This window comes from Nerophis lumbriciformis, linkage group LG22 (assembly GCF_033978685.3).
Source record: "Nerophis lumbriciformis linkage group LG22, RoL_Nlum_v2.1, whole genome shotgun sequence".
Taxonomy (NCBI): domain Eukaryota; kingdom Metazoa; phylum Chordata; class Actinopteri; order Syngnathiformes; family Syngnathidae; genus Nerophis; species Nerophis lumbriciformis.
Genome location: NC_084569.2, coordinates 33014938 through 33039958, shown reverse-complemented (window position 1 = coordinate 33039958; position 25021 = coordinate 33014938). Strand labels below are relative to the sequence as shown.

The 25021-nt window shown below is 41.0% G+C and overlaps 1 protein-coding gene across 3 annotated transcripts in view; it reads left to right on the top strand.

The window, feature by feature from the left end:
- nsfa (N-ethylmaleimide-sensitive factor a) overlaps positions 1-25021 on the top strand; it is a 100351-nt gene that overhangs the window by 58862 nt on the left and 16468 nt on the right. For all 3 annotated transcript variants that reach the window (XM_061973726.2, XM_061973725.2, XM_061973727.2), the window contains exons 5-16: positions 14-180; positions 281-391; positions 2431-2506; positions 5631-5786; positions 5870-6069; positions 6155-6320; positions 12283-12357; positions 15098-15285; positions 18474-18569; positions 18646-18802; positions 19011-19144; positions 21155-21301. In XM_061973726.2, coding sequence (XP_061829710.2) covers positions 14-180; positions 281-391; positions 2431-2506; positions 5631-5786; positions 5870-6069; positions 6155-6320; positions 12283-12357; positions 15098-15285; positions 18474-18569; positions 18646-18802; positions 19011-19144; positions 21155-21301 — 1673 coding nt within the window. The remainder of the gene's footprint in view (positions 1-13; positions 181-280; positions 392-2430; positions 2507-5630; positions 5787-5869; positions 6070-6154; positions 6321-12282; positions 12358-15097; positions 15286-18473; positions 18570-18645; positions 18803-19010; positions 19145-21154; positions 21302-25021) is intronic.

Here is a 25021-nt window from a genome sequence, read left to right as displayed (position 1 = left end):
TGCGTGTCCATAGTGGCCAACTACAACTTTGACAAGTTGAGGGAGTGCATCGGCGCCATGACAATCGAAATCGACTTCCTGCAAAAGAAGAGTACCGACTCTTCACCTTATGACTCCGACAAGATGGCCGCCGAGTTCATCCAGCTGTTCAACAGCCAGAGCTTCTCTGTCACACAGCAGGTTTGGTTCTCGTTTAATGACGACTGCATGCTTCCGCCAACAAACACACCACAGGAGGCATGGGTTTAGATTTACAGTCTTTTTTTTGTTTTTGTTTCAGCTGGTGTTCAGTTTCTGCGACAAACTCTTTGGACTGGTTGTCAAAGACATTGAGGCCATGGACGCCAGCCTCCTGAAAGGGGAGGCAGCTTCTGGGAAGAAACCACAGAAGGTACATGTCCACCGGCAGGGCTCGGGGGGTTCAAGTTTTTGGATATAAGTAGTTATCAAGGGTGTACTGTCACGTATATTGGTAAGCTCATTTTGTTGGTACAGGCCCTTTGGTTTGGTACAGGGACAGTACCAAGTTACTACACGGTACACATTGAGTTAAAGGCCTACTGAAATGCGATTTTCTTATTTAAACGGGGATAGCGGGTCCATTCTATGTGTCATACTTGATCATTTCGCGATATTGCCATATTTTTGCTGAAAGGATTTAGTAGAGAACATTGACGATAAAGTTCGCAACTTTTGGTCGCTGATAAAAAAGCCTTGCCTGTACCGGAAGTAGCAGACGATATTTGCGTGACATCACAGGTTGTGGAGCTCCTCACATCCACACAATGTTTACAATCATGGCCACCAGCAGCGAGAGCGATTCGGACCGAGAAAGCGACGATTTCCCCATTAATTTGAGCGAGGATGAAAGATTCGTGGATGAGGAAAGTGAGAGTGAAGGACTAGAGGGCAGTGGGAGCGATTCAGATAGGGAAGATGCTGTGAGAGGCGGGTGGTACCTGATATTCAGCTGGGAATGACTAAAACAGTAAATAAACACAAGACATATATATACTCTATTAGCAACAACACAACCAGGCTTATATTTAATATGCCACAAATTAATCCCGCATAACAAACACCTCCCCACTCCCGTCCATATAACCCGCCAATACAACTCAAACACCTGCACAACACACTCAATCCCACAGCCCAAAGTACCGTTCACCTCCCCAAAGTTCATACAGCACATATATTTCCCCAAAGTCCCCAAAGTTACGTACGTGACATGCACATAGCGGCACGCACGTACGGGCAAGCGATCAAATGTTTGGAAGCCGCAGCTGCATGCGTACCCACGGTACCGCGTCTGCGTATCCAACTCAAAGTCCTCCTGGTAAGAGTCTCTGTTGTCCCAGTTCTCCACAGGCCAATGGTAAAGCTTGACTGTCATCTTCCGGGAATGTAAACAATGAAACACCAGCTGTGTTATCCGGCACAACAGTCAGAGGGTGCATTCTACGGCGGGGGTGCGTTATCCGGCACAACACCTGCCGCAATACACCGCTTCCCACCTACAGCTTTCTTCTTTGCTGTCTCCATTGTTCATTGAACAAATTGCAAAAGATTCACGAACACAGATGTTTGGAATACTGTGGAGTTTTGCGATGAAAACAGACGACTTAATAGCTGGCCACCATGCTGTCCCAAAATTTCCTCTACAATCCGTGACGTCACACGCAGACGTCATCATACCGAGATGTTTTCAGCAGGATATTTTGCGCGAAATTTAAAATTGCACTTTAGTAAGCTAACAAAAAATCATGCAAGTAGATTTATAATACTTTTAAGAAAATAATACAACTGGAAATGACGAAATATGTTACCGCAATTGTCAGCAACCAAATTAGAAGCCTTTGTAACCAGTTTCAAATGGTTCTATTATCATTTATATGCTAAATAATATATCATGAAATATATAATCATCACAAGAGGATGCAATATATAATACAATACAGATTTTAGGCCACATCGCCCATCCTCCCTGCCAATGTTCCGCAGAGAATAGGGTGACAAGCTGAAACTATTGATACTGTACTTCATGTGTCCACTTGATGTCACTGTTGGTTTACCTTTCCCTGTTTCCTTCTGCAACCAAACGACTGTTTTTTTTTTATTTAATTAATGATAAGCGTTTCTCTACCAAACAAAAGGTGGTGTCACGTTTTATTGCCTGCTTACTTTCACTTTGAAATCAGCTGCCTTTCTGCGCCAAAAGAGCACAAATGAAAAATATTGTGAAGACGCAATGACAAAATCATGGTAAACTTTATTGGTCATAAATCTGGTTTTACTCCACCGACTTTCACCACGTAGATAGTTTGAACTGTGCATTTTTGAGTGTCTCTGTGGCTGCATTTTCCGCATCTGCGAGGTCAAAGAGCCCTCAAGTGGTCAAGACTAATGTGTCCTTTGTTCTTCCTTTGGCAGATTGACGCCGGGCTCCTTGTGGGTAACAGCCAGGTGATTTTTGAGAAGGCAGAGAGCTCGTCCTTGACACTTGTTGGTACGTTCCTTGTTTGAAAAAAAATACATCATTCAAATGAAGACGTCTGTTTATCTAATTATATAAAAATGATACAATTAGGACACCGGAATAGCTATACTACTTACTACCAGAAGATGGCAGCAAGACCACACTGTGTGCATAACATTAGAACTCACATAAACACAATTAATACTGAGAAATAATAACTAAAGTTTTTGACGCTAAAATGAGCCTGTTAAATGTGTGTGATTTTTTTTTCTTCTCATAAATGAATCCTACTATGACTATAATCATTTATCTCAATGGTGTGATGTTGGGGCATCATAAACAGTGGAACCTCCATTTAAGAACTTAATTGGGTTTTGAACACGCTTTTTAAATCGAAAAGTTCATATAGTGAAGCACATTTCTCCATAAGAAACGAGATAAATATGAATAACGGATTCCAGCCTACACAAAAGTTCATATTTTAGTGAGGGTTTATATACTTTGAACACAATATAACGTGCTACACAGTGCTGTATATCAAACAAACATAACAAATAGGTGATGGATCAAGTTTCTCTTTACAACAAGTTAAAACAACAACAACTTGTCCTGTATGCGCTGCTCTGCCAACACGCGCACACTCACATAAGCCCCTTTGGTGCCCTCACAAACCATCAGAAAACACAAAAGTCCTTAATTTTAACAACCGTACTGCTACAATAATAAACATTTAAAAAAGTAAAATCCACTTACCGTATTTTTCGGACTATAAGTTGCAGTTTTTTACATAGTTTGGCCGGGGGTGCGACTTATACTCAGGAGCGACTTATGTGTGAAATTATTAACACATTACCATAAAATATCAAATATTATTATTTAGCTCATTCACGTAAGAGACTAAACGGATAAGATTTCATGGGATTTAGCAAATAGGAGTGACAGATTGTTTGGTAAACGTATAGCATGTTCTATATGTTATAGTTATTTGAATGACTCTTACCATAATATGTTAGGTTAACTTACCAGGCACGTTCTCAGTTGGTTATTTATGCCTCATATAACGTACACTTATTCAGCCTGTTGTTCACTATTCTTTATTTATTTTAAATTGCCTTTCAAATGTCTTTTCTTGGTGTTGGGTTTTATCAAATACATTTCCCCCAAAAATGCGACTTATACTCCACTGCGACTTATATGTTTTTTTCCTTCTTTGTTATGCATTTTCGGCCGGTGCGACTTATACTCCGGAGCGACTTATACTCCGAAAAATACGGTACATTATTATCGGCAATGAGGAGCTGACGAACACAGGGAGGGATTGTGAGGTTGTGTATGCTTAAAGAGACGAGAGCCGCCTCCACCACTGGGAATATAAGTCTGCTTTGGCATGTTTTTCCTAGAAAAAATCTGGTCTCATCAAAATTAAAACTTTCTGCTTTATTCTTGGATTCTTCCAATTTGTATCCTTAAATGCTTTTAAATCTAAACTGAGAGCATTTGAAGCAGCCTCAGTTGTCTGTATCGGTTTTACTTGATGTCCATCCGGTCATTTTAATGTGTAATGTGAATCTAATTTTACGTGGAACTTTGCTGCCTCTTGGCCAGGACTCCTTTGAAAAAGAGGTTTTTAATCTAAATGTTTTTTTTTTTTTTTTGGTTAAATAAAAAAAAACATTAATGTACCGTATTTTTCGGACTATAAGTCGCAGTTTTTTTCATAGTTTGGCCGGGGGTGCAACTTATACTCAGGAGCGACTTATGCGTGAAATTATTAACACATTAGCGTAAAATATCAAATAATATTATTTAGCCCATTCACGTAAGAGACTAGACGTATAAGATTTCATGGGATTTAGCGATTAGGAGTGACAGATTGTTTGGTAAACGTATAGCATGTTCTATATGTTATAGTTATTTGAATGACTCTTACCATAATATGTTACGTTAACATACCAGGCACGTTCTCAGTTGGTTATTTATGCCTCATATAATGTACACTTATTCAGCCTGTTGTTCACTATTCTTTATGTATTTTAAATTGCCTTTCAAATGTCTATTCTTGGTGTTGGGTTTTATCAAATACATTTCCCCCAAAAATGCGACTTATACTCCAGTGCGACTTATATGTTTTTTTCCTTCTTTGTTATGCATTTTCGGCAGGTGCGACTTATACTCTGTCACATTTTGTTGGTGACGAACCCCAAGATGCAGAGATGACGGCAGGCATTGAGCGAGAAAACATGATTTAATTAAACACTATGGCAAAAAAACAAACAAAAGGGTAACAACAAAAGGCGCGCACAAGGCGGAGAACAAACTTGGCTATGAACTAAAATAGCAAAAATGCTAACTGTGGACAAGAAACAAAAACACTTACTGTGACACGAAGGAACTATGACATGAGCAGAGTGAACAAAAGTAGACAGAGCTACAACGACAGGTAGTAGTGACGACAAGTATTAGCGACAATGACAATGACAATAATCCAGCACTGACTGTAGGGGAAGGCAGGTTTAAATAGCAGCTGGCTGATTGACACCAGGTGTGGCCAGGTGCCAATCAGTCGCAGCTGAGGGGAAGCAGCACTCAGGGAGACAATGAGGAAATAACCAAAATAAGAGCGTTGACAGAGGAAAAACTAAAACTTGACCAAACTGTCAGGGACAAGCCTGACATACTCCGGTGCGACTTATACTCCGAAAAATACGGTACTCTTTGCAAATAGTCTTTTGTTTTAAAGTCCACAGCGATTCTCTCTTTTCCACGCTGGTCTGTCGTCTTTTTGGCAATCATATTGAGTTAGTAAAATGGACAAAACTTGTGAAATGGTGAAAAAACTCAGAAAAGGCACACAAGCTGAAGCACCGAGTAGTAACTAGTAGTGTACTGCAATGCGCAGCAAGTGACGTGGAGTGCTCCGCCTCCCCAAAAAGGCTGCACCCTGCTTTTTGTCTGCAGGCGGGTCATTAATTGAATGAACCAAGCGTTCGTACACAGAACATGGTTCCCACTTGGAGGCACATAAGGCTCCACCCAAAAGTTTGTACATCGAAAAGTTCTCAAATAGAGGTGTTCACAAATCGAGGTTCCACTGTATTCTTAAAGATTTTTAGATGCTTAAGTTGTTCACCTTTTTTTTTATATTGCTTTTAAGGTAAGGCAAAGACAAAGGAGGCACGCCAGTCAATCATCAACCCAGATTGGAACTTTGAGAAAATGGGAATTGGCGGTCTGGACAAGGAATTTTCTGACATTTTCCGCAGAGCCTTTGCTTCTCGAGTCTTCCCTCCAGACATCGTGGAGCAGATGGGTGAGGAATGACAGTCTTTCTATCTTTCTGGCATACATCGTACACCGGTTTTGGGTTTGATTTTGACCCTTGATTCTGTCCAGGTTGCAAGCACGTGAAGGGAATCCTTCTCTTCGGACCTCCAGGATGTGGTAAAACCCTCATGGCCAGGCAGATCGGTAAAATGCTTAACGCCCGCGAGCCGAAGATCGTCAACGGTCCGGAAATCCTCAACAAGTACGTGGGAGAGTCCGAGGCCAACATCCGCAAGTTGTTCGCTGATGCAGAGGAGGAGCAGAAGCGGGTGTGTAACTATGCTTTTTATTTCAATATGAAAAATAGACTGTGCAACGATGGGATTGAACTATTGTGACAATATCCAAAACTAGCTGGGAGCCAACAGCGGACTTCACATCATCATCTTTGATGAGCTGGATGCTATTTGCAAGCAGAGAGGCACAGGCGCGAGCAGCACAGGCGTACACGACACTGTGGTCAACCAGCTGCTGTCCAAGATTGATGGTGTGGAGCAACTTAATAACATCCTGGTCATTGGTAAGTAATACCCTTGCGATAAGACAATGTACAGTACCGAAACAGTCTCATCATTATGTACAGACAAGTCCTTTTATTTTAGTTTATCTTGTCAAATGCCTCAACATGTCATTAAGCCGCTTAACCCTCACGGGCCAAAGACTGACTTTTTTGTCTTTCAGTAAGTTTTTGCTGTATTTTTGGTCATAATTCTGTTGTGTTACTCCATTGGTATGTGTCAAGAAGTTTTTTTTATGTTAGATTTAAAGTTTCAATGTCTAATTCTGGTACAGGTTTAGGATACACTGGCAGTTATTTGACAAAACCCCGAAGCCAAACAGGTTTTTTTCAAAAGGTATAAAAACATTTTGTATACATGTTTTTCTTTCTGTCTTTGCTGAAATCTCAATCATCCATCCATCCATCCATCTTCTTCTGCTTATCCGAGGCCGGGTCGCGGGGGCAGCAGCCTAAGCAGGGAAGCCCAGACTTCCCTCTCCCCAGCCACTTCGTCCAGCTCTTCCCGGGGGATCCCGAGGCGTTCCCAGGCCAGCCGGGAGACATAGTCTTCCCAACGTGTCCTGGGTCTTCCCCGTGGCCTCCTACCGGTCGGACGTGCCCTAAACACCTCCCTAGGGAGGCGTTCGGGTGGCATCCTGACCAGATGCCCGAACCACCTCATCTGGCTCCTCTCGATGTGGAGGAGCAGCGGTTTTACTTTGAGCTCTCCCCGGATGACAGAGCTTCTCACCCTATCTCTAAGGGAGAGCCCCGCCACCCGGCGGAGGAAACTAATTTTGTCCGCTGATCCGTCCCGTGATCTTGTCCTTTCGGTCATAACCCAAAGCTCATGACCATAGGTGAGGATGGGAACGTAGATCGACCGGTAAATTGAGAGCTTTGCCTTCCGGCTCAGCTCCTTCTTCACCACAACGGATCGATACAGCGACCGCATTACTGAAGACGCCGCACCGATCCGCCTGTCGATCTCACGATCCACTCTTCCCTCACTCGTGAACAAGACTCCGAGGTACTTGAACTCCTCCACTTGGGGCAGGGTTATGGCGTCACATTAGTGCCAAAAATCCGAGCGCATAAAAACTGTTATCGCGCGCTGATTCTCCACTTCGTGCGCGCGCGCGACACCCTTTTGCACGCGCGTGGTGCCTTTCTGTGCGCGCGCGGTGCCTTTTTGCGCGCGCGCGGTGCCTTTCTGTGCGCGCGCGGTGCCTTTTTGCGCGCGCGCGACGCCTTTCTGCACGCTCTCTGTACTCCTGGCATCTCTCCTCGCGCTGTCATGTTTCTTTTTGGCACTTTGGGGGCGGGTATGCTTAGACGGCCCCTCCTTTCTGATTGGCTGTGAGCATTTTTCATATGACCAATCATTCTCCAGCGTAGCAACGTTGTAGCCATCTTACCTCGGACATCTAGCCTCAATCATTACATTGATGTCAATGGTACATGTACTAATTAAATTACCATAACTTGCTCGATTTTCGACCAATTTACAAACGGTTTGCCTTGTTACAAATCTTATTACATGTAGATATGACATAGGATGCTGTACCTGTTGAAATGACCTCTTTCGCTTTAAAAAAAAAAGACTTCATTGTGCAACATAGTTGTGTAGCGTCAGTGTTAGTCAGTTCTCTGATTATTTTAAACTGTTTCAGAATACATTATTAAAAGCTATTTTTAACATTTTAAAAACACAATTCAAAGATTATTTCATTAATTTTATGGCTGAATCAAAAGAAATTCCATAAATTAGAAAACAAATGTTCAAGAAGAAGTGAAAATATAAAATAATGTTATGGTTGGATGTTATTGCTGGTGGACCAGTTCTGGCTGAAAGATGTGATTATGGTGTTTGTTATTTATTATTATTATTATTACTTATTATTTATTTGGGTCACATTTTGTATTACCCTGTATTGTGTTTATGTGGTATGAAATAACCTTCATCAGCGCGCGACACTTCTTCCTCCGTAAATCTTGATACATATTGACGATGACCCGCCCTGCTATACTTCTGATTGGCTCTGAGCATTTTTCAGCATTTTTCGCCTGACCAATCAGAAAGAAGGGGCCGTCTAAGCATACCCGCCCCCAAAGTGCCAAAAAGAAACATGACAGCGCGAGGAGAGATGCCAGGAGTACACAGAGAGCGCGCAGAAAGGCGTCGCGCGCGCAGAAAGGCACCGCGCGCGCGCAAAAAGGCACCGCGCGCGCACAGAAAAGCACCACGCGCGTGCAAAAAGGCACCACGCGCGCGCGTGCAAAAAGGCACCACGCGCGCGCGTGCAAAAAGGCACCACGCGCGCGCGTGCAAAAAGGCACCACGCGCGCAAAAAGGCACCACGCGCGCGCTAAAAGGTGTCGCGCGCGCGCACGAAGTGGAGAATCAGCGCGCGATAACAGTTTTTATGCGCTCGGATTTTTGGCACTAATGTGACGCCATACAGGGTCTCCTCCCAAACCCGGAGATGGCACTCCACCCTTTTCCGGGCGAGAACCACGGACTCGGACTTGGATGTGCTGATTCCCATCCCAGTCGCTTCACACTCGGCTGCGAACCGATCCAGTGAGAGCTGAAGATCCTGGCCAGATGAAGCCATCAGGACCACATCATCTGCAAAAAGCAGAGACCTAATCCTCAACGCCTTGACTGCACCTAGAAATTCTGTCCATAAAAGTTATGAACAGAATCGGTGACAAAGGGCAGCCTTGGCGGAGTCCAACCCTCACTGGAAACGTGTCCGACTTACTGCCGGCAATGCAGACCAAGCTCTGACAATCTACTTCAGCTAAGGGTGTAACGGTACACAAACATTTCGGTTCGGCCCGTACCTCGGTTTAGAGGTCACGGTTCGGTTCATTTTCGGTACAGTAAGAAAACAACAAAATATAAATGTATTGGTTATTTATTTACCAAATTTGTAAACAATAGCTTTATCCTTTTAACATTGGGAACACTATAATAATTCTGCCCAAAAATAGAAATAGCTCTGTGTGTGATGGATGTGAGCCACCACTAGGCTGATCAGTGCAACAGCAGGCAGTCATGAATGCTAAGGATAATAATAACATACATATACACATAACATACGTATGCAGCTGCGGCTTCCAAACATTTGATCGCTTGCCCGTACGTGCGTGCCGCTATGTGTATGTCACGTACGTAACTTTGGGGAGGTGAACGGTACTTTGGGCTGTGGGATTGAGTGTGTTGTGCAGGTGTTTGAGTTGTATTGGCGGGTTATATGGACGGGAGTGGGGAGATGATTGTTATGCGGGATTAATTTGTGGCATATTAAATATAAGCCTGGTTGTGTTGTGGCTAATAGAGTATATATATGTCTTGTGTTTATTTACTGTTTTAGTCATTCCCAGCTGAATATCAGGTCCCACCCGCCTCTCACAGCATCTTCCCTATCTGAATCGCTCCCACTGCCCTCTAGTCCTTCACTCTCACTTTCCTCATCCACGAATCTTTCATCCTTGCTCAAATTAATGGGGAAATCGTCGCTTTCTCGGTCCGAATCGCTCTCGCTGCTGGTGGCCATGATTGTAAACAATGTGCAGATGTGAGGAGCTCCACAACCTGTGACGTCACGTGCATATCGTCTGCTACTTCCGGTACAGGCAAGGCTTTTTTATCAGCAACCAATAGTTGCGAACTTTATCGTCGATGTTCTCTACTAAATCCTTTCAGCAAAAATATGGCAATATCGCGAAATGATCAAGTATGACACATAGAATAGACCTGCTATCCCCGTTTAAATAAGAAAATCGCATTTCAGTAGGCTTTTAGGGCTATATAAATAAACATTGATTGATTGATTGATTGATTGCTATCTCACTCACGGTGTGATCAACACAAACACAGTGCTTGCTGGTAAACAACCCCTAAGCCGACGCATGGCACAGCACAGACGGGCAAACTCCTCAAGCCAAGACTCAGCTGTCTACCTGCACTTTAGAGAGAAACAGCACTCCTTTGAAAACAAAAATGTACAGATTCTGGACAGGGAGGACGGATGGTACGAAAGAGGAGTGAGGGAAGCCGTCTAAGTCAAGGTTGAAAAACCATCCCTAAACAGAGGACACCACCTGTTTCTCACATACAACACTGTCCTTTCAACCATTCGTAAAAGACTCTGCAATTTTAGCCTCCAACCAATAACAGGAGTTATATGCTATTTGTTTAAAACTGAATGGAATGCTAACGTGGGGGATTCTGACTATTTTGCACTGGTAGTAGTTAAGTTAAAGTTAAAGTACCAATGATTGTCACACACACACTAGGTGTGGTGAAATTTGTCCTCTGCATTTGACCCATCCCCTTGTTCACCCCCTGGGAGGTGAGGGGAGCAGTGGGCAACAGCGGTGATTTAACCCCCAATTCCAAGCCTTGATGCTGAGTGCCAAGCAGGGAGGTAATGGGTCCCATTTTTATAGTCTTTGGTATGACTATACTATGGTTTGAACTCACAACCTACCGATCTCATGGCGGACACTCTTAACCACTAAGCCACTGAGTAGCAGATGTAGTCGATCCCCAGCGATCGTTCTGCCACACGGGGCGGTATAGCTCGGTTGGTAGAGTGGCCGTGCCAGCAACTTGAGGGTTGCAGGTTCGATCCCCGCTTCTGCCATCCTAGTCACTGCCGTTGTGTCCTTGGGCAAGACACTTTACCCACCTGCTCCCAGTGCCACCCACACTCGTTTAAATGTAACTTAGGTATTGGGTTTCACTATGTAAAGCGCTTTGAGTCACTAGAGAAAAGCGCTATATAAATATAATTTACTTCACTTCACCACACAATATATATAAAAAAAATCACCCATTCTCCATATGTCTCTGGTCAAATCCACAAGTTAATGTGCAAGCAATGCCTATTTTGGATTATGTCAACAACTGCTTGTACCATCATAGGGCTGGACAATTATGGAAAAAATAATACTGCAATGAGTTAACGACGTTCCGGCGTAGGTTCCAAGGGTCGACTGGTCTTTATGCTGTCTCCCTGATTATTGGCAGGTGCGCTGATAGCCGATAGTCTGCAGCTGCGACGTTGCGTCGGCGTGACTCGCCCGCCGCGTGCATGGGGCGTGTCCAGGCATACTGCCAGCCTGAGCGTTGGTGGAACTTGCTGCAGGGGAATTGTGGGTTCGAGACCGCGCCGGGACAGTTTATTTTGTCAGTCTGACCGGATCTGGCGCACTGCGCTATTATTGTGAAAGGGATAAGTGTGCTGTGCTGTTGTTTTCAACTTGACGAGTAAAGAGGCTCACTTGAAGCTGTAAAAAAAAAAAAGTTGTGAACAATGTTTGAAAGTTGATGTTACATAGATGATGTCGTTCACAACAACACGAGCAGAAAACATGTGTTGTGAGTGTATGGATTGTTCTTGTTAGCTTTAGCTTCGTAGTTTAGTTTTCAGGTCATCGTCTCGACATTCACATTGTTTATCACTGAGGGGCGGAGTATGTCGGGGATGAATGAGCACTACCGGACACAGTATTTTACCAAACAAATGTTTTTTCTCCTGACATTGACAACATTTCGCTTACATTTATGTCAAATTCCCCGATATTATTTTGCGTTTATCAGCGGATTCCGTTTTATTGGCCAATTGTGTGACGCGAAAATCATGCCTTACTTTTTTGTTGAGTTTAGTGGTTATTGATTAGGCATATTAGCGCTGTGTCAAATAAAAAATAGCAACCATGGTGACATCCCAAACTTATACTAGACATGCTTCTTACTCCTCATCGGTTTTTGCACGCACATTACGCAGCCCTTTAACCTTTTTTTTAATTGTATTTTCATAAGGGTGTGAAGCCTTAATAGAAATCAAAACCAAAAATGTGATTAATTGTCCAGCCCTACCACATCAGTATACACCAGTCAGCAATCTTATCATAATTTGCTGCTTTTTCTCTTCTTTACTAACACGACTTGTTCCATTCTTACTAGGAATGACCAACAGGCCAGACCTGATTGATGATGCCCTCATGAGGCCTGGCAGGTTTGAAGTCAAGATGGAAATTGGTGAGTGTTGCAGGACCTTCTATATAGAGCTCATAATCCGTGTTTTTTCTTTTCGAAATAGCACTATGTCTGCGATAAACTTAACATGATGTGTTTGCTGAATGCATGCTAATTAGCATAACTCACCTTTTGTAAAGCAAATAACAGCAAAGAGTAATGGACACTAGGGATGTCACGGTATCAAAATCTCACGGTACGATATTATCCCAGCATTAAGACCACAGTACAATATTATTGTGATATATGTTGACGGAGGCAGATAATTAGATATATCCATATTTGTGTGTTACTTCTTTTAAACCATAGTCATAGTACAAAACAGCTAGTGTTCTTTATTTGTTATCTTTTGGTTGTCTGCAAATACTGTGTGCCAACTTTCGAGAATGTCAAGGGGGAGATCTTCTCTGCTTTTCGTCTAAAACCGACTTTAGATACTAAACAAAAGTGACTTTGAGTGAGCAGGGAGGAAGGGGGAGAAGTAATAAATGATTTCTCTTATCTTTCCCTTTGCCCAGCTGTGGAGAAAGGGACAAGAGGGTGGGGGGCAAGAGAGACGAGATAAAAGAAGAAGTTTTGCCGTATGAAAAGTTAGACCAATTTAGCTGTGCGAGTGAGCGCTTCTGTACGGGATTTGGTCTCAAGTTTATTTCCAAAGGCTTTGGAAATAAAATTACAAAATACCTATTCTGTCTCTGGTGGTTCTTCTACTCAGCTTTACGTGTCATAAAAGAGCTTGGGAGTGGCCAGCAACTTGAATTCCCTGGGAGGAACAACTGGTCCAAACGCAACAATGTCCAAAATGCCATAGTGTGTAAAATGAAGTGGCAGGAATGTTGAGGATAAACACTCTTGTAATTGAACACAAACATAATGCTAAAATGTTCTAATCATTTTTATTACTACAAATGCATTTATTTTTTAAGTGCAAAAAATTGTGTGGGAACATCCACTGTCCCTCTCAACTTTTACTTCCTAAGAAGCAGTGTCCTCTACAGTGGACAATTTTTGATCTCAGTTTGGAAAATGGAATTTCTCAGAAAAACTCACTCACATTTGAACTTTTAATAATGTCAATACCTCAAAAAACAACGTTTAGCTTTGCTGGCTTCATCTTTGTGATGGTAGCTAATAGGGATGATGTTCGAAACCGGTTCTCCCGGTTGTTCGATAAGAAAAGAACCGATTCCATGGACTCGAATCCCTTTTTGAAAACCGGTTCCCGTTATCGAGGCCACTATAATAAAGAAAAAGAGTTGGTTCTTTATTCGAATGCCCTGTGGGACGGCAATGTTATGCCCATTTGATTGTAGACTCTTACTGACACCTTGTGGCGATATGAAAATACTACGCGTCATTAGTTTGGGCACTTCTGGGTTGGCGACGTCTGTTCAGTTCATGAGACAATTGAGAAGTAGACAAGTTGTGTTAGCTCTTACAAGCCTTGGAAAAGATAAGTCTGTAAGTAAACTGTTTAACTTGTTTATGTAACTCAATATTGAGGTGGAACGTGTTTAAATTTGATACTAAGATTGTGCACTGTTTCAATGGATGTTTTGAGGACTTAAAATGGCTGCCAGTCATGTATTTCCATCGAAATAGTTTCAACACTCAGAAGTATTTGTTTGATGATAGTACTGTATATTTGTGTGAAGCTAATATTTACATATTGTGTAGTAAATTTCAGTATGTTAATTGAGTCACATAGCTTATACATTTGTCAATGTGTGTATTTCAGTTTAAAAAAATAAATAAATAACAGTCCAGTGTAAGACAAAAGTAAAGATAGGAAAAGACAAAGCAAGATCAACAACAATAAAGAGCCTCAATGGATTAATCTGCTTTGGAACTTTATTAGACGTCTTGGATTGTTTGTTAGCAGTCTGCCTCTGTGTGTAGTTAGTATGTTCCAATAGCAGCAGAGGTGCACTTTTTGGAGAGCTGTATTATTTTCAGTTTTGTGCCCAAGGGACTGATTTTATTTAACACTATATTATTATTTATACACCTATAGGGACCACAGAGACAGGTTGTTTTTGTGTTACTGTATATATTTGTTTTTCTGAAAATTCCCACTTAATATACTTTGGGTAACAACAGTCAATATGTATTTATTTTATTTTTTTAGGTGGGTAACAGTCAATATTTATTTATTTATTTTATTTTTATTTTTTTCTTATAAAATAAAAGTGAGCTTTTGTTAAACCAAATATTGTGTTTTTTTTCCATATACAACAACCTATCTGGATTCGATAAGAGAATCGATAAGGAATCGGTTCAATAAGAGGATTCGATAATGGGTTCGAACTCGATAATTTCTTATCAAACATCATCCCTTGTAGCTAATCACGTAGCTTCGGTGTGCGGCAGGTGTCAGCTGTGATTTCACCCATGGGCGCTCCCACGCTTACCAGTCACCTCTGTCATTAAGTTAAGTTAAGTTAAAGTACCAATGATTGTCAAACACACACTAGTGTGGTGAACTTTGTCCTCTGCATTTGACCCATCCCCTTGTTCACCCCCTGGGAGGTGAGGGGAGCAGTGGGCAGCAGCGGTGGCCGCGTCCGGGAATCATTTTGGTGATTTAACCCCCAATTCCAACTCTTGATGCTGAGTGCCAAGCAGGGAGGAATGTGTCCCATTTTTATAGTCTTTGGTATGACTCGGCCGGGGTTTGAACTCACAACCTACCGATCTCAGGGCGGACACTCTAACCACGAGGCCATCATCGTCTTCCACCCAGGTCTCCCTGACGAGAAAGGTCGCGTGCAGATTCTCACTATTCACACCAACAAAATGCGAAGCTTCAACCTGCTGGCTGGAGATGTCAACATACCAGAGCTGGCAGCTGAAACCAAGAACTACAGTGGTGCGGAGCTGGAGGGGCTGGTCAGGGCCGCACAGTCCACTGCCATGAACCGACACATCAAGGTCAGTCTGGCAGTAATCACATTTGTATTTATATCTTGGTGCACAATTTTAATGATTCCATTTCAATTCAGGTTTTATTGCTGCAATATTTAATAATAATTACATTTAATAATAATCAAATTTACTGAAGGTTCTTGATCGAATTATTACACAAAGTGAAAACAAGACTACCGTACTTTTCGGAGTATAAGTTGCACCGGCCGAAAATGCATAATAAAGAAGGGAAAAAACATATATATAAGTCGCACTGGAGTATAAGTCGCATTTTTGGGGGAAATGTATTTGATGTATAATATGTTAATGTAACATTATGGTAAGAGTCAATCAAATAACTATAACATATAGAACATGCTATACGTTTACCAAACAATCTGTCACTCCTAATCACTAAATCCCATGAAATCTTATACGTCTAGTCTCTTACGTGAATGAGATAAATAATATTATTTGATATTTTACGGTAATGTGTTAATAATTTCACACATAAGTCGCTCCTGAGTATAAGTCGCACCCCCAGCCAAACTATGAAAAAAACTGCGACTTATAGTCCGAAAAATACGGTATACTGGGCTTATGGGTGCTCAAAAAATAAATTCACATCCAAATTGTGATTTTTTTTCATTCCAATTCTAAATCAATTCACAATTTTCAAGACTCGATTGAAAAAAAAAAAGTATATATATATATATATATATATATATATATATATATATATATATATATATATATATATATATATATATATATATATAGTATGTAAGGAATAAAAATTGGGGAAAAAAATAATATATATATTTTTCCCAATTTATATTCCTTACATACCCTATATATATATATATATATATATATATATATATATATATATGTATGTATATATATATATATTTTTTTTTCCCCAATTTATATTCCTTCCATACATTCACATATATATATATATATATATATATATATATATATATATATATATATATATATATATATATATATATATATATATATATCTCAGCCTATCTCAGCTGCATTCGGACAAGTCGCCACCTCATCGCAGGGCCAACACAGATAGACAGACAAACATTCACACTCACATTCACACACTAGGGCCAGGTCTGTAGGTATGTGTGTGTGTGTGATTGTGTGTGTGTAAATATATATATATATATATATATATATATATATATATATATATATATATATATATATATATATATATGTGTATATATATATATAAATAATGCATAATTTTTTTTAAAATATTTTTTTAATTAAAAAATTGGTATTATTGATACTGTTGCTTTTAACGATTCGATTCCTGGGGTAATGATTCGATTCAGAATCGATTCTCGATTCAACTAGATCCTCAATTCAAACTGATTTTTACAATGTATTTTTTGGTACAATAATTTTAATTAAACTTTTTCAAAACAGGTTACAGGTTAGAAATGCTCCTTCTGGTTGCAGGGAGATGGTCTATAAACTTATTTTTAAAAATGTATTATTTAGAGAGAAAAAAAGTATAGATATATAATATACATCGTGTAAAGCCCTTTGTTTTTCAACTGTCGGTTTTAAAAGGCTTTATATGTTGAGTCTCGCTCGCATGGTTACGAGAGTGTTTCCCCAAGATGCAGAAGTGGGAGGACAAAGCGCAGGTAAGACAAGCATTTAATAATTCTTACCACAGGGTAAATAATCAAACCAGCGTACCGCTGGGAACATACAAGATGCTCGATGCTAGCTTCAGCTGAGCAAAGTCAGTAAGAAAGTTTATAGCATGGACGCAAAAATACAAAAACTAGAGAGTAGCGTAAAGCCAGACAAACTGTCGCATGTAGTGAAACAAGACTGCCACACTGGACAAATAGTGAGGCAGGTATATATAGCTCTTTGATTACTGATCAGTAGCAGGTGAGCGTCCCGACACTAATCAGAGGCAGGTGAAGAGAATCAGCACCCATTGCAACAAACTAAAACTCAATAGGGTGCTGAAAACAGAAAATGACAATAACCTAAGGATATAACAAACTATATGTTATGGTTATTTGAATGACTCTTACCATAATATGTTACGTTAACATACCAGGCACGTTCTCAGTTGGTTATTTATGCCTCATATAACGTACACTTATTCAGCCTGTTGTTCACTATTCTTTATTTATTTTAAATTGCCTTTCAAATGTCTATTCTTGGTGTTGGCTTTTATCAAATACATTTTCCCCAAAATTGCGACTTATACTCCAGTGCGACTTATATATGTTTTTTTCCTTCTTTATTATGCATTTTCGGCCGGTGCGACTTATACTCCGAAAAATACGGTATATTTATATATATATTACAGTTTATATATATGTATGTATATGTGTGTGTACCGGTATATATATATACACACACACACACACACACACACACACATATATATATATATATATACATATATATATATATATATATATATATATATATATATATATATATATACACATATTTAGTATTTGGGTATTTGTCTTTTCAATTGCATTATACAATTTCTATCTTAAGTATTGTAAAGCTGGGATTAGGGTGGAGTTGGAGTTCCTCTATTGTATTTTATTAGATTGATTAACATTCTATTATTTTTGTAAATACAATTTTAAAATACATTTTTAAAAATACATTTTTAGGCTATCACTGAGCGTTTAAGTTGTACGTGAGCAGCCAAGAGTGGTTTTGTAACCTGTAACCTGTTTCGAATACATTGTTATCGTAATTTTTATACCAAATAATATATTACAAGAATCATGTTCAATCGAAAATCGATTCTGAATCGAATTGTCACCCCAAGAATCGGAATCGAAACTTGAGGTGTCCAAAGATTACCACCTCTACAGGGCTTGCTTACTTTACAAAATGTGTACAAAGTACTGAACGGTTGTCCAAAGTGGGGACCGGGGCCATTTCTGGTAACAGCTTGTTTTTTGTTGGCCCGCATCACATACTAAAACTAGCGGCTCGCAAATGTCAAAGGGTTTCTCGATCACAGAGACCCTTAAAGTCTCCTGTATTTGATTCATTCTGTTCACCCAAAACACACATCAGTTCATACAGAAGAACCTGTTTTGATTAATAAGTATGTTTGTTATTGGAGTTGTAGTCTACAGTGGTCTCTTGTAGTAAGTGTGCATATTAAATTGTAACGTGTCCTCCTTGACCAGGCTACATCCACAGTCGAGGTGGACATGGAGAGGGCAGAGAAGCTGCAGGTCACAAGAGATGACTTCAAGGGATCCCTCAACAATGACATTAAACCTGTTCGTATAAGTATACTTATATTATCGTATATAATTCTATAACGGCGACTGGATGATGCCCCTTGTTTTCCGCCAGGCGTTCGGTACAAACCAGGAGGATTACTCCAACTACATCATGAACGGCATCATCAAATGGGGTGACCCAGTTACACACGTCCTGGATGATGGAGAGCTGCTGGTTCAGCAGACCAAGAACAGCGACCGCACACCACTGGTGGCTGTCTTACTGGAGGGTAGGCACAGGTTTAACAAAATCCTTTTAATGGTGAACACGTTAAGCTTGCTGCTTACTAAAAGACTCGTCTTGGACTTAAAGGAACAGTAGCGGCAAAAGAAGACAATACAACATAATAAATACAATTGCAATTGCATCGAGCAAAATCTGTGTTTAAAATGGGACTTCTTAGCTAAAATCATTGAAATTGACAAACACGTCTTTAGGTCCGCCTCACAGTGGAAAGACAGCTCTTGCAGCCCAGATTGCAGAGGACTCAGAGTTCCCCTTCATTAAGATCTGTTCTCCGGACAAGATGATCGGACACTCGGAGATCTCGAAGTGCCAGGCCATCAAGAAGGTGAGTGCTGCATGAAAGCTAACTTGTCAGGATATATAGCAACTGTTTACAGTGTTAAAAAACATGCCAACATGTATGCATTTTTCGTACATTCATTTTGACCCTTCAATACGATTGTAAGCTTCATTGCATTTAACCAGTTTCAGTTTGGGTTTCCGCCTCTGAAGCCTGGATTATATATATGCAGTTCTAGCTCGTGGGATCACACTCCTCAGCCTTCCCGGTAAGGTCTATTCAGGTGTACTGGAGAGGAGGCTACGCCGGATAGTCGAACCTCGGATTCAGGAGGAACAGTGTGGTTTTCGTCCTGGTCGTGGAACTGTGGACCAGCTCTATACTCTCGGCAGGGTCCTTGAGGGTGCATGGGAGTTTGCCCAAGCAGTCTACATGTGCTTTGTGGACTTGGAGAAGGCATTCGACCGTGTCCCCCGGGAAGTCCTGTGGGGAGTGCTCAGAGAGTATGGGGTATCGGACTGTCTGATTGTGGCGGTCCACTCCCTGTACGATCAGTGTCAGAGCTTGGTCCGCATTGCCGGCAGTAAGTCGGTCACGTTTCCAGTGAGGGTTGGACTCCGCCAAGGCTGCCCTTTGTCACCGATTCTGTTCATAACTTTTATGGACAGAATTTCTAGGCGCAGTCAAGGCGTTGAGGGGATCCGGTTTGGTGGCTGCAGGATTAGGTCTCTGCTTTTTGCAGATGATGTGGTCCTGATGGCTTCACCTGGCCAGGATCTTCAGCTCTCACTGGATCGGTTTTCAGCCGAGTGTGAAGCGACTGGGATGAGAATCAGCACCTCCAAGCCGAGTCCATGGTTCTCGCCCGGAAAAGGGTGGAGTGCCATCTCCGGGTTGGGGAGGAGACCCTGCCCCAAGTGGAGGAGTTCAAGTACCTCGGAGTCTTGTTCACGAGTGAGGGAAGAGTGGATCGTGAGATCGACAGGCGGATCGGTGCGGCGTCTTCAGTAATGCGGACGCTGTATCGAACCGTTGTGGTGAAGAAGGAGCTGAGCCGGAAGGCAAAGCTCTCAGTTTACCGGTCTATCTACGTTCCCATCCTCACCTATGGTCATGAGCTTTGGGTTATGACCGAAAGGACAAGATCACGGGTACAAGCGGCCGAAATTAGTTTCCTCCGCCGGGTGGCGGGGCTCTCCCTTAGAGATAGGGTGAGAAGCTCTGCCATCCGGGGGGAGCTCAAAGTAAAGCCGCTGCTCCTCCACATCGAGAGGAGCCAGATGAGGTGTTTCGGGCATCTGGTCAGGATGCCACCCGAACGCCTCCCTAGGGAGGTGTTTGGGGCACGTCCGGCCGGTAGGAGGCCACGGGGAAGACCCAGGACACGTTGGGAACACTATGTCTCCCGGCTGGCCTGGAACGCCTCGGGATCCCCCGGGAAGAGCTGGACGAAGTGGCTGGGTAGAGGAAAGTCTGGGCTTCCCTGCTTAGGCTGCTGCCCCCGCGACTTGACCTCGGATAAGTGGAAGAAGATGGATGGATGGATGGATATATATATATATATATATATGTATATATATGTTCGGGTGGGGGCAGTACGGCCAGAGACAGGAACTAACCCAACAAAGCGACCAAGAGCTGACTCCGTCCTAGGTTGCCCACCAGCCCACAGCCAATGGCCAATCAGGCTTAAAAAATTATTGTTTTAACGACTTAATTAGTTTAATCTCCAAATACCCTATGCTTGTCTATTTAATTATCATAGTTCACTTGCAACTAAGGAAGCTAACATAACAATAATCAACGCGAGTTGTGGTTGCTAAAGGGTTTATTATGCTACAGCGTCACGGCGCCCACGTAAGACATGCACATCGAAAGTTCTAATCCAAAACAAATCGAGGGTATAAAACATTTTTTCAAGGTTGGCACGTTTAAAACCGGTTGCTTAGCTAAAACAGTCAATAAATCCACTCATTAATTAGATATAATATCATCAAGCAGTAAAAAGTATGGGTCAGGAATGTCGAAATCCAAAGGTATTTTCTTCTATTTTAGGTCTTCGATGATGCTTACAAGTCCCAGTTGAGCTGCGTGGTTGTTGATGACATTGAACGTCTGCTCGACTACGTCCCCATCGGCCCTCGTTTCTCCAACTTGGTCCTGCAGGCCTTGTTGGTGCTCCTGAAGAAAGCACCTCCCAAGGTGAGTCATCTATTGCCTACGCCAGTCAAGTGCGCTGAAATTCATGACTAATATGTGAATCCTTTGCAATCAAATTTAAATGTACTTCAGCTTCAGCTCATTACTTTTCGCTGCAGTTTATTGTCTGACCAGCAGAAATAACGATGTCACCAACTTACATGAAGTACACTACACAGTAGAGGTGTCAACATTTTTTTATTTTCGAATTAATCTTGATTCTTATTTGTAACGATTATTGATACATTTTTTTAAATCTAAAATTTCTTTTTTTCTTTTTTATATATATATTTTAAAATCCGTCCTGTCCAACCACTCAGGCAAATCCTATTGTTAATGTAGGTGATCTTTTCTGCTGTACAGATTTACTTTAGAAAAGAGACGTGTGTGTGATACTTCTTTTGTTGCCTTATTTATATTTGACTTTATTAAATGTTTGGGTAGAATTTTATTAAACAAAACTAGTTTTCTTTTATGTAATATAGAAATATATCAGAGCTGTTTAACTAGTTTATAGAGGAATGTAGTGAATCATAGCACTGGCACCCAATGTTATTAAAAAAAGTATTGATTTTTAATCGAGAATAGTTTTGAATCAAGAATGGATTCTGAATCGAGTCGTTACCCCCAAGAATCAAATGGCCTCTACAACAGGGGTTCCCACTAGGTCAATCGCGAACTATCGGTCGATCGCGGCAGGTGTGTCAGTCGATAGCCAGCCAGGCATGAAAAATATAAATAAGCGATCAACAATCTTCACTATGACGTCACTTTCTTCACTTGATTGACATTCACGGCACGAAGGATCTCGTGAGATAACATTGGCTGCTGCGAAAACGTTATCGAGAAAAAAAACGACCGGTAGGAAGGTGATAAACACTTTTTATTTCAACAGACTCTCTCACCTGCTGTCAAAAGCCTAAAGACCGACCGTATAGTTCCTGTCTTCACAATAATAGCCCTGCTCCATCCTGCCAGTACTAACAAAATAAGAGTCTCAGAAAGCTCACGCACAAAATCTAGCAAGCTACGGAGTTAGCCGTCAATGTATTTCTTGTAAAAGTGTATAAAAACGAATATGGAAGCGGATAAATAAGATGCCACAAACTTTTTCGTGGTAGTGGACACAAAAGTTTCCTGCATTCGAAAATATCAGCACTACTGTGAATCCTGTCGGATTCTAATCAATGCAAGTGATCAGAATCAGGTCATATACCAACTTATATTCTTGTCTTCATGAAAGAAAGGAATCTATATGTGTTAAACTTGCTTGTATTTTTATTAAACACCTTTAACAAATAAAGTCTGTTTCAAAAATGATTAAATATAAATTATAAATAAGTAAATATATATTTATGTAAATATAATATATATATATATATATATATATATATATATATATATATATATATATATGTGTGTGTATATATATATGTATATATATATATATATATATATATATATATATATATATATATATATACATATATATATATATGTATATATGTAAAGATGAGGTAGATCACCTCGACTTGGTCATTTCAAAAGTAGCTCGGCTGCTGAAAAAGTGTGGGCATCCCTGGTGTAGAGTAAATTTTTCTTGCGACATGCTGAGCTGAAGAAACAGTTACGCGCCATACAAAATGCTTTAAAGGCCTACTGAAATGCGATTTTCTTATTTAAACGGGGATAGCAGGTCCATTCTATGTGTCATACTTGATCATTTCGCGATATGTTTGCTGAAAGGATTTAGTAGAGAACATCGACGATAAAGTTCGCAACTTTTGGTCGCTGATAAAAAAGCCTTGCCTGTACCGGAAGTAGCAGACGATATGCGCGTGACGTCACAGGTTGTGGAGCTCCTCACATCTGCACATTGTTTACAATCATGGCGACGATTTCCCCATTAATTTGAGCGAGGATGAAAGATTTGTGGATGAGGAAAGTGAGAGTGAAGGACTAGAGGGCAGTGGGAGCGATTCAGATAGGGAAGATGCTGTGAGAGGCGGGTGGGACCTGATATTCAGCTGGGAATGACTAAAACAGTAAATAAACACAAGACATTAGCCACAACACAATCAGGCTTATATTTAATATGCCACAAATTAATCCCGCATAACAAACACCTCCCCCCTCCCGTCCATATAACCCGCCAATGCAACTCACACACCTGCACAACACACTCAATCCCACAGCCCAAAAATACCGTTCACCTCCCCAAAGTTCATACAGCACATATATTTTCCCCAGTCCCCAAAGTTACGTAGGTGAGACTTTTTGAGACTTTTATTAGTAGGTTGCACAGTGCAGTACATATTCCGTACAATTGACCACTAAATGGTAACACCCGAATAAGTTTTTCAACTTGTTTAAGTCGGGGTCCACTTAAATTGATTCATGGTACATATATATACTATCATATATACTATCATAATACAGTCATCACACAAGATAATCATCAGGGTGTATACATTGAATTATTTACGTGACATGCACATAGCAGCACGCACGTCTGGGCAAGCGATCAAATGTTTGAAAGCGTACTCACGGTACCGTGTCTGCGTATCCAACTCAAAGTCCTCCTGGTAAGAGTCTCTGTTGTCCCAGTTCTCCACAGGCCAATGGTAAAGATTGACTGTCATCTTTCGGGAATGTAAACAATGAAACACCGGCCGTGTTTGTGTTGCTAAAGTCGGCCGCAATACACCGCTTCCCTCCTACAGCTTTCTTCTTTGCTGTCTCCATTGTTCATTGAACAAATTGCAAAAGATTCACCAACACAGATGTCCAGAATACTGTGAAATTTTGCGATGAAAACAGACGACTTAATAGCTGGCCACCATACTGTCTCAAAATGTCCTCCACAATCCGCGACGTCATGCGCTGACGTCATCATACCGAGATGTTTTCAGCAGGATATTTCGTGCGAAATTTAAAATTGCACTTTAGTAAGCTAACCCGGCCATATTGGCATGTGTTGCAATGTTAAGATTTCATCATTGATGTATAAACTATCAGACTGCGTGGTCGGTAGTAGTGGGTTTCAGTAGGCCTTTAACTCTTGTTACTGGCCTGTATTTGATTAGGGAGTGCACAAATTAATATAGTTTTCCTTAAGAAAATATAAAAAAATATTGGAATCATTCATACCGTGCAAGTATATGCAACAGAACAGTGGACAAATATTTGTATTTATTTTCCGTTATTATTCATTTTAAAGGGGTAATAAAATGTTTTTCGACATTTGAAAATCCTACTTTGTGGTCTATACAGAATACAATGGTGGTTCTTTGGCAAAAAATGTGCATTGATATTGTTTTACTGACCTATTTTCAAGCTATTTTTTTTCTCCCTTTTAAAACGGTTCGTTTTGAGAGGCAGAGTTGTTAGATGCAAATTAAGCTCTCCTCACCACGCCCCCTCATGCTGAGTGCACAATGTTTTGTAAATTTTAGCTCTCTTGCTTTTATTGTGCACTATGGAAATCGATGACCGCCACAAGCCATCTGTTTTGAGTGACTTTCACCACAACACAACATCCCAGGTGTTATAGAGCAGTGTTTTTCAACCACTGTGCCGCGGCACACTAGTGTGCAGTGAGATACAGTCTGGTGTGCCGTGGGAGATGATCTAATTTCACCTATTTGGGTTAAAAATATTTTTTGCAAACCAGTAATTATAGTCTGCAAATGATGTGTTGTTGTTGAGTGTCGGTGCTGTCAA